This window comes from Macaca nemestrina, chromosome 9 (assembly GCF_043159975.1).
Source record: "Macaca nemestrina isolate mMacNem1 chromosome 9, mMacNem.hap1, whole genome shotgun sequence".
In the NCBI taxonomy this organism is placed as follows: Eukaryota; Metazoa; Chordata; class Mammalia; order Primates; family Cercopithecidae; genus Macaca; species Macaca nemestrina.
Genome location: NC_092133.1, coordinates 19,772,805 through 19,787,243, shown reverse-complemented (window position 1 = coordinate 19,787,243; position 14,439 = coordinate 19,772,805). Strand labels below are relative to the sequence as shown.

Below are 14,439 nucleotides of genomic sequence, written 5' to 3'. Positions count from 1 at the left end.
ACAAGTCTAAAAAAGTAAACCTTTCACCAGAAAACAAAATTTTCAAAGATAACTTGAAACATTGGAAATATTTTTATTTATCAGATGATTCATAAACATGTTGTTATCCTCCATAAATTTAACATTTTAAAACCATTGGAGTGTTTGTATTAACCAGATATGTATATAATTATAATGATTTATTCTTATAAAGGTTCAGAGGTCCAAAGAGGTGACATTTTGTGGATAGCCATGGCAGGGACTCATCAGATATGGGCACTCCTACTGGACTCTGGCAAACTGCCAAAGAAAAAGTAAGTGACAGCCTCTCTCTTTGAGTAGACTGTACTATTTTGGTGTTCATAGAGTTTCTTTTTTCAAAATCACCATCCTCACTGTACCAGTCAGGATGTGCTAGGTTATACTGCCATAGCACACAATGCAGATTCTCAGTGGCTTAAAGCAAGGTGTGTTTCTTGCTCACTCGCATGGGTTCACTGGGACCACTACTCTGTTGCCCAGGCTGACGAAACAGCCTGGAGCTGTGGGGAGCTTTGCCAGTCATCCTGGCACAGGGAGAGAGAAAGAGGTGGTAAGTTACTCACTGACTCTTAAAATTTCTACTCTGACACACATCACTTCTACTCTCATTTTATCAGCCAGAGTAAGTCTTAGGGCCACACTTCACTTCAGGGAACCTGCAAAGAATCATTCGCCTTAATGTCTAGGAAGAGAACTAAGAATATTCAGTGGGCCCTTATCTTTTAAGACATAGTTGGACTATTTCTAATCATTCATTCAAATAGTTGAATACCACATAGCAGAGTGCTTAATAACTCAGTTTTTGTAGTCAGGCCTGAGATTGAATCCTGGCTCTGCCATTTATTATCTGTGTGAGTTTAGGAGAGCCACTTGAACTTCCGAAGCTTCAGTTTCCTTCTTGATATTACCTCATAGGCTTGCTTTGAGGATTAATAATACATGTGGAGAGCTTGGCGTGGTGCCTAACATGTACAGTAAACATAGGTGGCTTTGCTGTCACAAGGATATAAGGATGCAAGGGTCGTGTCTGCCAAGTTTCTCATATTTTTTCCATAGAGCCTTTCCTCTTCCCCCACTACCCCAGGCAGAACGGGCCATACTCTTCTCTGTGACCTCACCGTACCTGGTATGTAGTTACATCACTGCACTAAGTTTTCCTGCCCCAACCCGCTGCCCCTTCCTCTTTCTCTTCTCTCTTTTGACTGTTCCTATTTTTAGCCATTTCCTCCTACTAAACTGTCTCTTAAAGGAAAGAATCCTCTCCCATTCATTTTTGTGTCCCTTGTACCTAGCACAGTATTTGGTACCTAAGAGGAGCTCAGTAAGGGTTTGAGAATAAATGAGTAAAAGCCATTAACCAGAAAGGCTGTCAAATAGCCATGGAAGATGATCATCTCAAGTTACCATTAATAGAAAGCATGATTTATATAGATCATTCAAAATAGCAGATATTCCAAATAGTGTGTTATGTTTGTGCATGTTGCTTTGGACACATTTATATAATGTGTTACGACATTTAATCGTTTAGTAAATATTTATGAAACATACTATATGCTAGGCAATAGGGATGAAATAATATGCTCACTATGTTAAGGATAAAATGAAAAGATGTGGTTGCTGTCATCAGCGAACTTACAGAGGAAGAATCAGATCAGCAAACAATTAAAAATTAGTGTGTGCAAAAGGAATCACTGCAAATTGAAATTGTTCGGCCAGGCGCGGTGGGTCACGCCTGCAATCCCAGCACTTTGGGAGGCCGAGGCAGGCAGATCACAAGGTCAGTTGTTCGAGACCAGATTGACCAACATGGTGAAACCCCGTCTCTACTAAAAATACAAAAAGTTAGCTGGGCGTGGTGGTGCGCGCCTGTAATCCCAGTACTCAGGAGGCTGTGGCAGGAGAATCGCTTGAACGCAGGAGGCGGAAGGTTGCAGTGAGCGGAGATTGTGCCACTGCACTCCAGCCAGGGCGACAGAGCGAGACTCTGTTTAAAAAAAAAAAAAATTGAAATTGTTCCTTATATAAGTAAGCGGAAGACACAACATCAGTAAGATTTGGTTGTCAAGGAGGGCTTCTTGGAAGAGGCAACTAAACAGAGACCTGATAGAGTAGTAGGAGTTAGGGAGAGTGGGAAGTTTTCCAGGCAAGAATTGGCACTAGTGATGTCAGTAGAAGCCAGATCACACCATGCCTTGTGAGTACTTTTAAGGGATTTGGATATTCTACAAGCCTTTCTAGAAAGGTTTAAGCTGGGAAGTGACACGATTAGATTTGTGTTTTTGAAAGAACACTAGCAGCACTCAGAGTGGAACAAGACTAGAGGCAGAGATAAGAGATACCACTGAGGAGCCTATTTCGGTTATTGAGGCAGGAGATGATAGTAGCCTGAACAGTGAGATTACCAATAAGATTTTACATGAGGCATAATTGTAAACAGCAAACAGAAGTAACAGAAGTTGCCAGAATATGCTCTTCTGGGTGATGGCTGTTTTAGAGAGAGATGGTCCAGAGCTGCCTAAATTTCCTCATAAGTAGAGTTGTCATTCTCCTTCATAATAGGAAATTGGCACTAGGACTACACTGACCTGTATTTTAGTTTTAAGGATGTATTATCTTTACTACCGATCTTCAAGTAGTAATGACCCTTAGCATTTTAAGAGTTATTGTTTCTCCCTACTCTTTTTTTTATTTAATTAAGAAAACTCTTTTTTAAAGTATTAAGACTCCTTGTAGACTCCTTTCAATTAATTTGTTTAGCATATTAGTTATTACATACATGGTACTTGCTATGTTTATACATTTCTTGAATAAGTGGCCATATTTTGTGCATGCTAAATCCCTTTGCCTCTGTCCCCTGCTCCTTACCTAACTTATTACGGGAACATATCAGCCAGTAAGTGATGGTGAATTCAGGCTTTTGCATATTCAGAAATGATTTACACAGGCTCTCATTTTGTGTCCTGAGTCAACTGCTTCTCTTCCCTCAACACAACACACTACCATGTCTTCCTTACAATCTCTCTGGCATAAACTTAAAAGCCAGGGTCTAAAACTTTCTCTGCATTACAAAAGGAATCATTGCAATAGTACTTTAAATAGAAATTTCCCTAATGTATATAAGAAATTGATTTGTACAATTGATATAATTGTAAGTAATTATCCCATGCAATTGTAAGATAATTATGTACAATTATATCATTTTTCATATAATAGTAATGTCTGACCTGGCTATCTTTCAAAAACTATTCTTTAATTCCTTTTGCTAGTCTCTATTTATATACAAGATCACAAAATGTTTTTAATGCAAATTGAAGCTTTTAACTATCAAGAGCTAGATAGTCTTTTTAGTTCCCTTTCAAGAACCTCATATTGCATGAAACTAAGAAGTTAAGAATTTAAGGTAGTAAAACCAACCTATCTCATCAATAATCTGATCATTATTTTTATCTTATAATTCTAACTCTATCAGGGATTACTTGTTTAACATTTGAAAGTGATTTCAGTTTTGTGTATGTCAAAGTAAAGTAAGAAGTTCCCTACACAGTGAGTAAATAAGTTAATGGTTGGAAAAATGACAGTGAAAGCTGACTTGAACAATTTAAGTAGGCCAAGATCACTAGTTTATTTTTTATGAGGCTTATCACTATTGATTTGATTATTTACATTCATTTATTTAAGAACTAAATTGCACACAATATACCACATGTTAACTCCACCTATGAACTTGTCTTTTTCAGTGAGTTAACAAAAGGAACCTGCCTTAGGTTTGCTGGAAGTGGAAATGAAGAGAATCGAAACAACGCCTATCCTCACAAGGCAGGTTTTGCCCAACCTTCAGGCCTTTCCTTGGCCTCTGAAGATCCCTGGAGCTGCTTGTTTGTAGCAGATAGTGAGAGCAGTACAGTGAGAACCATTTCTCTGAAAGATGGAGCAGTGAAGCACCTCGTAGGAGGAGAAAGAGACCCCATGGTAAGGACGGTCACTCTTGCACAGTGCAGTCAGACACTGAGCAAGCTGTCAATTTTGTGAATTATAGAAAATTAATAAGATTTAAAAGAGATCATCCTTGGCCTATCTGCGAATCAAAATGAAAGTCAAACCAAAGGAAATGTGACTATAAAGCAACATGAGGAACACTCCATCTAAGAAAAGTGAACTGACTCTATTATGTATAAATGTTAAGGTTTCCGGGAGAAAGAAAGGATGAAGCATTGATTATTGGAGAAAAGAAAAAAAATGTAAATTAGATGTTGGGCAGTGGGGTGGAAACAGCACCAGACTAGTGGATTTGACCTATTCCTAATCAGATGTAGTATTGTGAGTAAAACTACTAAGCACCACAGATTAATACGGGTTGAAAATACTGTCATTTTTTTCTAATCTGAATGAAGTATCCAACCCTATTTATATGAAAATCAGCATTTTCCCTTTTAACTTAAATACCATTTATAGCTATTTGAATTTTCACTTCATATCCTAGCAAAACACTGTACAAGTTATAATAACTGCTGTTTCTTTTCTTTTTAAAAAAAATTGAAGAATTTATTTGCTTTTGGTGATGTTGATGGAGTAGGAATCAATGCAAAGCTTCAGCACCCCCTTGGAGTAACATGGGACAAAAAAAGGAATTTACTTTATGTGGCAGACTCCTACAATCACAAGGTGAGTCGTGACAGAATTATATAATATCTTGCTTTTTGTGTGTGGCGTTTAAAATGCTGAAAGATCTGTGAGCCTCCTACAACTGCCACTCTAAAATATAGAAAGGAGTAACAGTATTTGACAACTATAACCCAGCCTGTTCTGCTCTTTTCTTGGTCCTTTCTTTGCCAAGAGGTTGTGATGGTATTCTGAACTAGGGAAAGCACTGAACCAGTTCCAATGGCAATAGCCAATAGTTGTGAATTGTAACCCATCAAAGCTGCTTAGTAACATATTCAGTATATCAAGAGAAGGCAAGTAGCAGGGAAATTAATATGTCAACTAACAAATGAACGTTTTTGAGCTGTTGCATAGTTACAATGCCTGTTAGTAAATAATTTTGTTTTCAGCAGCATTTCCATTTTTGTCTATTAAATTGTTTTAAGTTTTATTGCACTTTTACTTTTTACAAAAAATCACTGGATAATAAATATTCATACAGTACTTCATGATGTGAGACCATAAATTTAATGTAATTGAGACATAACTGGCAATCATTAAGTTTAACAAAGGTAGCAAATCCTCAGGCAATGCTGGATGCTCAGGAAGACAAAGTCAGTTCAGTTGTGAAAGTGTGTCCCATTGTGAAGAAACACAATTCAATTAAAAAAATTTTTTTTTAATTCCAGAAATGATTTCATCAAAGATTGCTTCCAGAAGACAAGATGGAGCTAGGGATTTTACGTAGTTTTTAGTTCTTAGAATAGAATATCTCCCCTTAGACTGTAATTTGAATGTTTGGCTTTTCAAGAAAATATGGAAATAACTATTCCTTTTGTGAGATTTATTGAGAATATTAATGGCAGTCAGAAATTAGCTTGCTTGATACTATATTCTGCAATACTGCAAAAATGAGATTGATCTTTTTTGTTCTTTGTTTTTTAGATTAAAGTTGTGGATCCAAAAACAAAAAACTGTACAACATTAGCAGGAACTGGAGACACAAATAATGTTACCAGTTCCAGTTTTACCGAGTCAACTTTTAATGAACCAGGAGGCTTGTGTATTGGAGAGAATGGACAATTATTGTATGTGGCAGACACCAATAATCATCAAATTAAAATAATGGATTTAGAAACAAAAATGGTATCTGTGGTAAGTAATTTTAAAATATAAGTTAAAGGATATGGTTTTAAGAATGATACTAAGATCCTCACAGCACTGACAGGCATTTTCGGTTAGGCTGTCTCCGGAGAGTAGTAAGTGGATACTTCTGTTGTGTTCTTTGACAAAGAGACCAGCAGGACTGCTTTAAGGATATCCTTCTATTCTTAAAATAAAAGTTCCATCTGTGCTGAGAGTTTGAAAAAAATACTGGAAATTGGAGAGAATCTAATGAACCTTCAAGAAAAAAAAAAAGGAGAGGACTCAGATCTGTTTTTAAGTGTACAGACATACTGACATACAGTACATACACCTGCTCTGTGGGTTGGGTTATTTAGCTTTTTGTTTTTTTCAGTGATCTTTAGATCAGCGTGTAGCCTTTGTTTCCCTGTGATGAATCCATTACCAAATAATCATCTAACAAAAGCTTTAGAAGCCACATTTCTCAAGACATTGAAAATAAGAATGTGGAAAAAACTTATTTAAATGAGTTATAGCCAATTTTTAAAGATATGGACATGGTTTCTTATAGAATTTTCAAGGAGAAATATCTGTTATAAACTAATTCTTGTTGTATGACATGTACCTGAAAAAAATGCAACAGTTTTTTTCTGAAAGTCTGGTAATTTACATGGTATATTTTTAAAATAAAAAACACAGATTACTGTTGCAATGTAAGTGTCATTTCTCTTCACATAGATCTCTGATATAAGATGAGTAACATCTTATAGTTGACAATGAAAATTATAAGAAAATGTGTATCTACTGTGTTTAAATTTATAAACTTTTGCTAATCTCCTGCCATCTATATATAGTGGACAGTTACTTTTATTCTGTCTCATTCATAAGTGTTGGGTTTTGTTGTTGTTGCTAAGATAAACTACTTCTGTGTCTACAAAAATCTTGAGCGCCTCTAACTAACACATTCTAATTCAAACTAGAATAGCAATTAGTTTCATTGACATAGAACTTCATTATTCTACTAAAGTCTAAAAATATGCTTTCTCATTCTATAATTAATATAAAGTTCTTATGTTTTAATAGATTTTTCTTACTTCCTAGCTCCCCATCTTCAGATCTGAAAATGCTGTAGTAGATGGCCCATTCCTGGTAGAAAAACAGAAGACATTACCCAAACTACCTAAATCTGCTCCAAGCATTAGGCTTTCCCCTGTGACTGTGTGTGCTGGCCAGACTCTTCAGTTCCAACTCAGATTGGACCTCCCATCAGGATCAAAGCTAACGGAAGGAGTACCCAGTTGCTGGTTTCTAAGAGCTGAAGGTATAAGTGTAAGCTTGCAAATACTAATACATCGTACATTCTTGATGTTTAATCTAGTTATTTTTTATTTGTTAGGAGATATTTTTACTCTGTATGGGCAAGATTTGAAGGAGATGATGTGAACAAACGAATCCAGATCCAACCCCACATTGGCCATTTGCTTTAGTCTTCAAGAGTCTTTCCTCCCTTTTATTAAAGAATAGTGTAACTCACCAAAAGTTACGAGTCAGTTGTTAGCATGATTGCTTGGAATATGGGCTTTCCTATACCTCATCACTTATTCTGATCCTATTCTTCATTCTATTCTTGTTCCAAAAAGAATCTTAAAAAGTCTGAAATAGAAAAATAAAGTGGAGCCTCCTTATTTAACATCTTTTTTTGTAACTCTTCCTTTCAGTCACTGTTACGCATTCCTCCTTTTCTTCTATTTGTGAATCACAGTGTGAGCTAACTCCTTACTTCATTTGTCTATGGTAAGGAATCAGTATACTGCTTGCCTTGCAGTAGTGCTTTCCAACATCTGTAACCTGGTGGACAAAAATTTTAAAGTGAAATTTTAGTGGTTCAGAACTTCTAAATTACAACTTGTCTCTAATGATGTTCCTCTGTCCTGGTCTCCCACGCTCTTTCACACTTTCTCACTCAATTTTCCATTTCCTTCCCAACTCCTCGTCCTTCATACCCTCTCACACACTTTTGTATATTACCCAAATCCTGGGTAATTCATGCCTTCTTACCTTCGACTTTCTCAGGGCAGCAGCTACTGGCCCGCAATTATAATATCAACTTAGTGTCTAAACCAAGAGGATAATGATATCTTGGTAGACTAGCTGGGAGGAACTGCTGGTTAGTGTTTGGGAGGCTGATTCTAGGGTGATTGAGTCTGTAGGGAAACCACTACTTGTCACTCCCCACAAGGGAGAAGGCTAACCATGTAGTAGTAGGACCTTTGGAGCTTGCTTTGAGACAGAAGAATACTCAAACCCTGGCCACTCCATAGCTATCTGTGGGTTCGGAGCAAGTCCTAGACTGCCAGTTTAAGTCTGGAAGTATTACATCAGTTGGAGATCATTAATTTAATTTTTCTCAGTGTAACTGTAAGAGCAGTCACTGTAAGAGTAGTATATTAAATGGTGTCACTGTGGGAACAGTATATTAATTTTTAAAATAGGATATTGACAAATTAACATTTGTCTGCATTGTCAGACACACTAATTAATATTGAGTCATTGGGATATAAAATACAGATAATATTCAAGTAAAGTAGTCTATAGAGACTTTATTATTTGTCTAAGATATTGGCCCCATTTTTGTTATATAGGAGCAGATAATTTTCAGGCAATAATCCTAATAATTTAAAGTTTTTGAATATTATAGAGTACATTTGTACACTTATATTTAAAGGACATTTTCTCTTCTGGCTTGTTTTTCAGAAACACTTATTTTTAGCCAAATTTTGGTCTGTATAATCTTAAAGAAGTTAGAATATATGCAAGTTTTTTTTTTTTTTTTTTTGAGACAGAGTCTCGCTCTGTCGCCTAGGCCGGATCTCAGCTCACTGCAAGCTCTGACTCCCGGGTTTACGCCATTCTCCTGCCTCAGCCTCCCGAGTAGCTGGGACTACAGGCACCCGCCACCTCGCCCGGCTAGTTTTTTGTATTTTTTAGTAGAGACGGGGTTTCACCATATTAGCCAGGATGGTCTCGATCTCCTGACCTCATGATCCACCCGTCTCGGCCTCCCAAAGTGCTGGGATTACAGGCTTGAGCCACCGCGCCTGGCCGAATTTGATTTTTCAGTAAACTAAAGCAATAAATTAAAAGAGACATCAAGAGGACTGATAAAGGCAGGTACCCTGAGTTGGCTGACTCATCCTGAGAACAAAAGAAAGAGACAGAAAAGCTAAAAAGTAGACAGCATTTCATCACACTCAGTAGATGGTCCAGTTTTTGTACAGATGCCCCAAGTAATTGATAAGTGATTAGAAAATGTTCAGTGTTCTCCATTTACATGGTGGGAAAGCATTTCATATATTTGCCAAATGCTGACTCTTGACGCTGCCACCCTCTGAGGCTGAATGTCTGTATGTGTCTGTGCTTCCCCACTGTGACACGTGTATTCCTTCTAAGAGAAGGTCGAGATGAATAAAGACATTTAAAGATGATTTTAATTCTTGAGGGCTTAAAATTTGTTAGTGGTTTATTCTATTTTTGTTACAGATAATCTGTTTATTTCTAGGAAGAGTTTTACGTGTTAAAATGAGATATACAAAATCCCTTGGTTTTCACATTACTTAAGCCCACAGAGAATAGATATGCAGTGGTACCTGTTTCTAAATAAATAAGTGTGTGTACTTTTAAATTATTTTTAGATATTTAATAATTCATTATTAAGCAGAAAGTCACTATAGAGTTGCACATACATTTGTATTCCCTAGATAAAATTTTATTTTGTAGTTTTTATATCCCCGAAGACTTTTATCTATTTGGTAAAAATGATCCATTTTATCATGTGTCGTATGTTTATTTCTAAAATTTAATAGGATTTGTTTTTAACTTTAGAGATTAAGGCTTTATAGCCATATTTTCTACATTCAGCTTGATTTTAACAGGAATAAATATGTAATTTATCGTATCCAAACAAAGGAAGAACTATAATAATTAGATATAATGATCATCAGACTGGGAACTTCTAATGAGTGGTCAGTGTATATTATTTATATTTATGTCCTTCCCACAGACCACAGTGCCTGGCAGTTAGAGATTTTTAATAAATATTTGTTGATTGAGTTTATCTAGTCTTCATAAGATAGTCTCAGTTTTCTACTTGTCTTATACAGTCTTAATAATTTCCTTTTTAATTTTTAGGCAATGAATGGCTGCTTCAAGGACAGATGCCATCTGGAGATATAGAGAACATTTCCAGTCAACCAACAATTTCACTACAAATTCCTGATGATTGCTTATCACTTGAAGCCATTGTATCTGTCAGCGTGTTTCTTTATTACTGTAGTGCAGACAGCAGTGCTTGCATGATGAAGGCAATTTTGTTCAGTCAGCCTTTACAAATAACGGATACACAGCAAGGTTGCATAGCTCCAGTAGAGCTCAGGTATGTATTTTAGCCAGCCAGCTAGCTAGCAACCCATTGCCACCACCTGCTGTCCCCCATCCTGACTGTTTCTGTAATTTAAGGAAAGAAAACTTCAGTTCTGCCTCTGGATAACAAGGTGCCCATTGCTCAGTTCTAATAACTGATATTAAAATAAAGCTATGCTTCTTACTTACTTTTTTTATTATAAACAAACTCCTTTGCTCTGGCTAATACTAGCTGAGTCATTGATCATCATGGGAACTATGATGCTGTAATCTGTGTTGCTATTTGGCATAAGACTGAAGTTCACACTACAGTAGAGAATACTATAAGATAATTTGCAATGAATACTGATAATAATAATACCAGATATTTTAACTAACTTTTTCTACCTTTATTAATAACAATCAGCACACTTGAATGTGTAAATTTCACAGTAACTTTAGGCAGAACTTAAGCTCCGGTCCACATTTGTATAAGAACACCAAGTATTCAAGGCATAAAGTCTGTTGTAAGCCAAAAAAAAGTCTTTTCATCGCTATAGAAGCTTAAGGAGTCCATCAGTGGTAAATACGATCTTTATTCTCTTCTGTGGTTTTCTCAGTTGAGATATTTTTAAAAGAGAGTTTTTATCTATTTTTATTATAAATTATTCGTTGTTTAACATACCATTATGAATGCCTTAAAACTGTACAGATAAAGTTGGACATAGAATCTCTAAGCACCGACTCCTTTAGCTGTTTTTGAGTGACTGTATTACCAGATAATCCCAGAAGTATTATGATTTTCAAGGAAAAAGGGACTTCAGGACACATTACTTATTGTCTGTGATAAATAATTTATTTTGACAGCTAAATTTGATGGTTATGTATCTTGTTTTGGAAATGTACATTTCACTTGTAAGCATTAAATGCAGATTTGTTGGGTTTAGGTTTTGAGGTTTTTTGTTCCCCTAGTCAGAATTTAAATTATGGTCATTTATTGTGATGTTTTAAAAAATCACTTTTAAGCCTTCAAAGCGAAATTTTCAGTGTGAGGTGCTTTAATGCTGTTAATAGATACAGTATATCCTAATATATTGCTCTTCAAAATATGAAGGCCGAAACAGTGATTTAATGATACTCTTTTTAAATTTTTGGTTTTTAACCCTTAAAAAAGATACTGAAAAGGTTTTTTTCTATTGTTATAGTTTATAACTACTTAAAAGCCTCATCTTGTTTTTCTTAAGACCTTTTCAACATGTTTGTGATTTAATCAGCTTACAAGATTTTAAACACATCAGGTAAACCATGTTTATTTATTCAATAAATATTTATAGACATTATGGCATAATATGCTTCCCTTCCCTGTAAAAACAGTGCTAAATTTGAAGTGTAATCTTTTTTAAGCATCATTATCTATTTTGAATTTTTTTTTTGAAATGTAGTACTAGTTTGTTTTATTCAAAGGTTAGCTGAATCTCTGAAGTAAGGATGTATATAAATCATGACATTGATTTAATCAGTCATCTGCTGAAACTACTTTTACAGAGAAATATAGATATAAAATTAAAAGGAATCCTGTTTAAAATTATATGTAATTACCTCATGAACCTTTTCTCTCCACAAGCAATCAAAAAAATGAAATGTTCTGTAATAAAAGGGTGTGTAACATACTCTCTTTTATGGAGAATAGTCCCTAGTTATTTTATTTTATTTTACTTTATTTTTGAGACGTAGCCTGGCTCTGTGGCCCAGGCTGGGAGTGCAGTGGCGCGATCTAGGCTCGCTGCAACCTCTGCATCCCGGGTTCAAGAGATTCTCCTGCCTCAGCCTCCCGAGTAGCTTGGATTACAGGCACACGCCACCATGTCCAGCTAATTTTTTTGTATTTTTAGTAGAGACAGGGTTTCACCATGTTTGTCAGGCTGGTCCCAAATTCCTGGCCTCAGGTGATCCGCCCGCCTCTATCTCCCAGAGTGCTGGGATTACAGGCGTGAGTCACCGTGCCCTGCCAGCCGGCCTTAGTTATTTTTTAATCTCATTTGACTTACTATATTTCTCATTTCTAGATGGACAGGATGAGAATATTTTGGCCCAATCATTTTCTGTTTAAGGACATAAGCCATTTCACACTTAAGAAGTATATACAATTTTAATTTGCTAATTTAGAAATATCTGACAATTTATTTTTCAATATAATATACAAACACAATGTTTGTTACACATGTTCATGTACAGTGAAAATGCAAAGGCATTTTTTAGAATCTATTCCCCTTCATTTGTCTAGACAGTTTTAGGTTAGCCTTAGCTTATACTTTTCTTGACTTTCAAAATACAGTTTTATTGAACATTCTTATTCTTACCCACTGCCAGTCTGCATTGTTTTTGACATTAAAAGTATTATTTATATAGATTAATATGATTTTGAATAAATCACACTTAAGCAATATAAATAGGTTCCTAGAGTTTATGACGAGGATAAACCTCTCACATAAGAAGAAGCACTAGAAAGTTTATTTTTGAAACTCGATCCATATCCTGTAAGGACTTCTGCATATTTTTTATCTTTTGCTCTTCTTGTTGCATAAATTATTATGTCCAGTGATAGTTTAAAAAGAACAAGATTTTAGTGTAAGTCACCTCAATTGAAATGCCAGTAATGTGGCATTACATACATTTTATATAATACCTGAATCTTTGCCCTAAATTATTCTGCTAGTTTGTCACTGTTTTTTTCCTCTTCTCTTTATTATTTCACAAATGGTAGAATTTCTCGATATGATTCCTGTAAAGAGTTTAGCTTATCTTGAACATTCTGTCTTAAGCAAATATTTAACAAGGGAAAACTTTGTAGTTCAATCACGCATAAGTGTAACTCTAGCAAAATTCAATGACTATGAAAAATAATTTTTTTCTTAACTGTTCTAATAATATTTATAGTGTTATCAAACCTTCAGAAAGCTATAAATCCTAACACAGCCAGAAAAAAAAAAATTTAGTATGTGTATATTTATATAGGTGTGTGTGTACATACACAAAGATTAAGAATTATTTGTGATTCTTTTATGGCCAATATATACTTTTGAGCTTATACAACTGAGATAAATTATTCTTTGCTTGTTTTTCTGTAATTGGAAAATTTAGGAAGATATTGAAAATACATATCTCTATAATACTTTTCTGCCTGCACAAAGTTTACTATAATTTATGTCTACCAATTACAAATACAGTAGTTACATTTGGCATCACATTTAACCACAGTCATTAAAATCTACTTAAATTCTATAGTTGACAGTTACATAAGAATATATACAGCGGGAAAATGTCAGTGGTTCTTGTGAATGATGGAATTATGGATGTTTTTATTTTAATTCTACTTTGCTGTTTGTATTTTTTTTTTCTTTTCAGTGAGCAATGTGTTATTTTTAAAATCACGGTGGAGGGAAACCCATAAAGTTTAAAGAGTTAAAGTTAACTGAATCATAAGCACTTATATAATAACTTTTTTAAAGTCATTTTTATTACCAAAGCTCAGAACATTGTCTGGAATCTTTTGATCTACCGGTTCTCTTAAGTATGTGATTTTGTAAAGATAGCAATGGTTATAGCTTCTTTTGTTCTGGTATTTTTATTGTGTAACGTAGCATAGTGGTTAAGAACTTGGATTTTGCAGTAACTTGGATTCTGATCCTTTAAAATGGGGCTAATGTACCTGCCTCATATTCAATGAAATATTGTGTGTAAAGTGCTTAGTAATTAATGAAACTGTTAATTATTGGCTTAGTTACTATAATCCTAATTTGGGACCATAAACACATATCACCCTACATTTTCTTTGCAACTGCAATTTGTAAAGGAAAATCTCCCACTAACTATTGGTTATGTTAATATTCTTCATAGAGTTGGGTTCAAGAAGAGAAATGTTTTATAATGAAGCATATAACTGTTTTATAAACAACATTGTAGTTATAAAGAAGCATGCCTATAGTGTCATTAAAATTTTTTTAAACACTTTCTGGAGCTATAGGTAATGAACTTGCTTTGAGAGGGTCCAGACATACTCATCCTAAACCACATTCCTACAACTTATGCCCAACAGCTTGCACCAGAGTACTTATATCTTAACCAAAAAGTTTCACTCCAGTGGTGCTTCACAAAATCTTGAAAGTGCTTTCACATATATTGCCTCATTTGAGCTTCAAATAACCTTATAAATCAGTCAGGTAGATGTTAGTTTACAGAGGAGGAGACAGCTTT

At 35.1% G+C, this 14,439-nt stretch overlaps 1 protein-coding gene across 4 annotated transcripts in view; it reads left to right on the top strand.

Moving 5' to 3' along the window:
- The window catches only part of LOC105466970 (NHL repeat containing 2), a 53,732-nt gene extending 42,601 nt beyond the window's left edge, over positions 1-11,131 (top strand). For all 4 annotated transcript variants that reach the window (XM_011716230.3, XM_011716223.3, XM_011716251.3 and 1 more), the window contains 6 exons: positions 194-293; positions 3,759-3,990; positions 4,561-4,683; positions 5,608-5,817; positions 6,889-7,108; positions 9,976-11,131. In XM_011716230.3, coding sequence (XP_011714532.1) covers positions 194-293; positions 3,759-3,990; positions 4,561-4,683; positions 5,608-5,817; positions 6,889-7,108; positions 9,976-10,232 — 1,142 coding nt within the window. In that variant the 3' untranslated portion in view covers positions 10,233-11,131. The remainder of the gene's footprint in view (positions 1-193; positions 294-3,758; positions 3,991-4,560; positions 4,684-5,607; positions 5,818-6,888; positions 7,109-9,975) is intronic.
- The last annotated feature ends 3,308 nt before the right edge of the window (positions 11,132-14,439 follow it).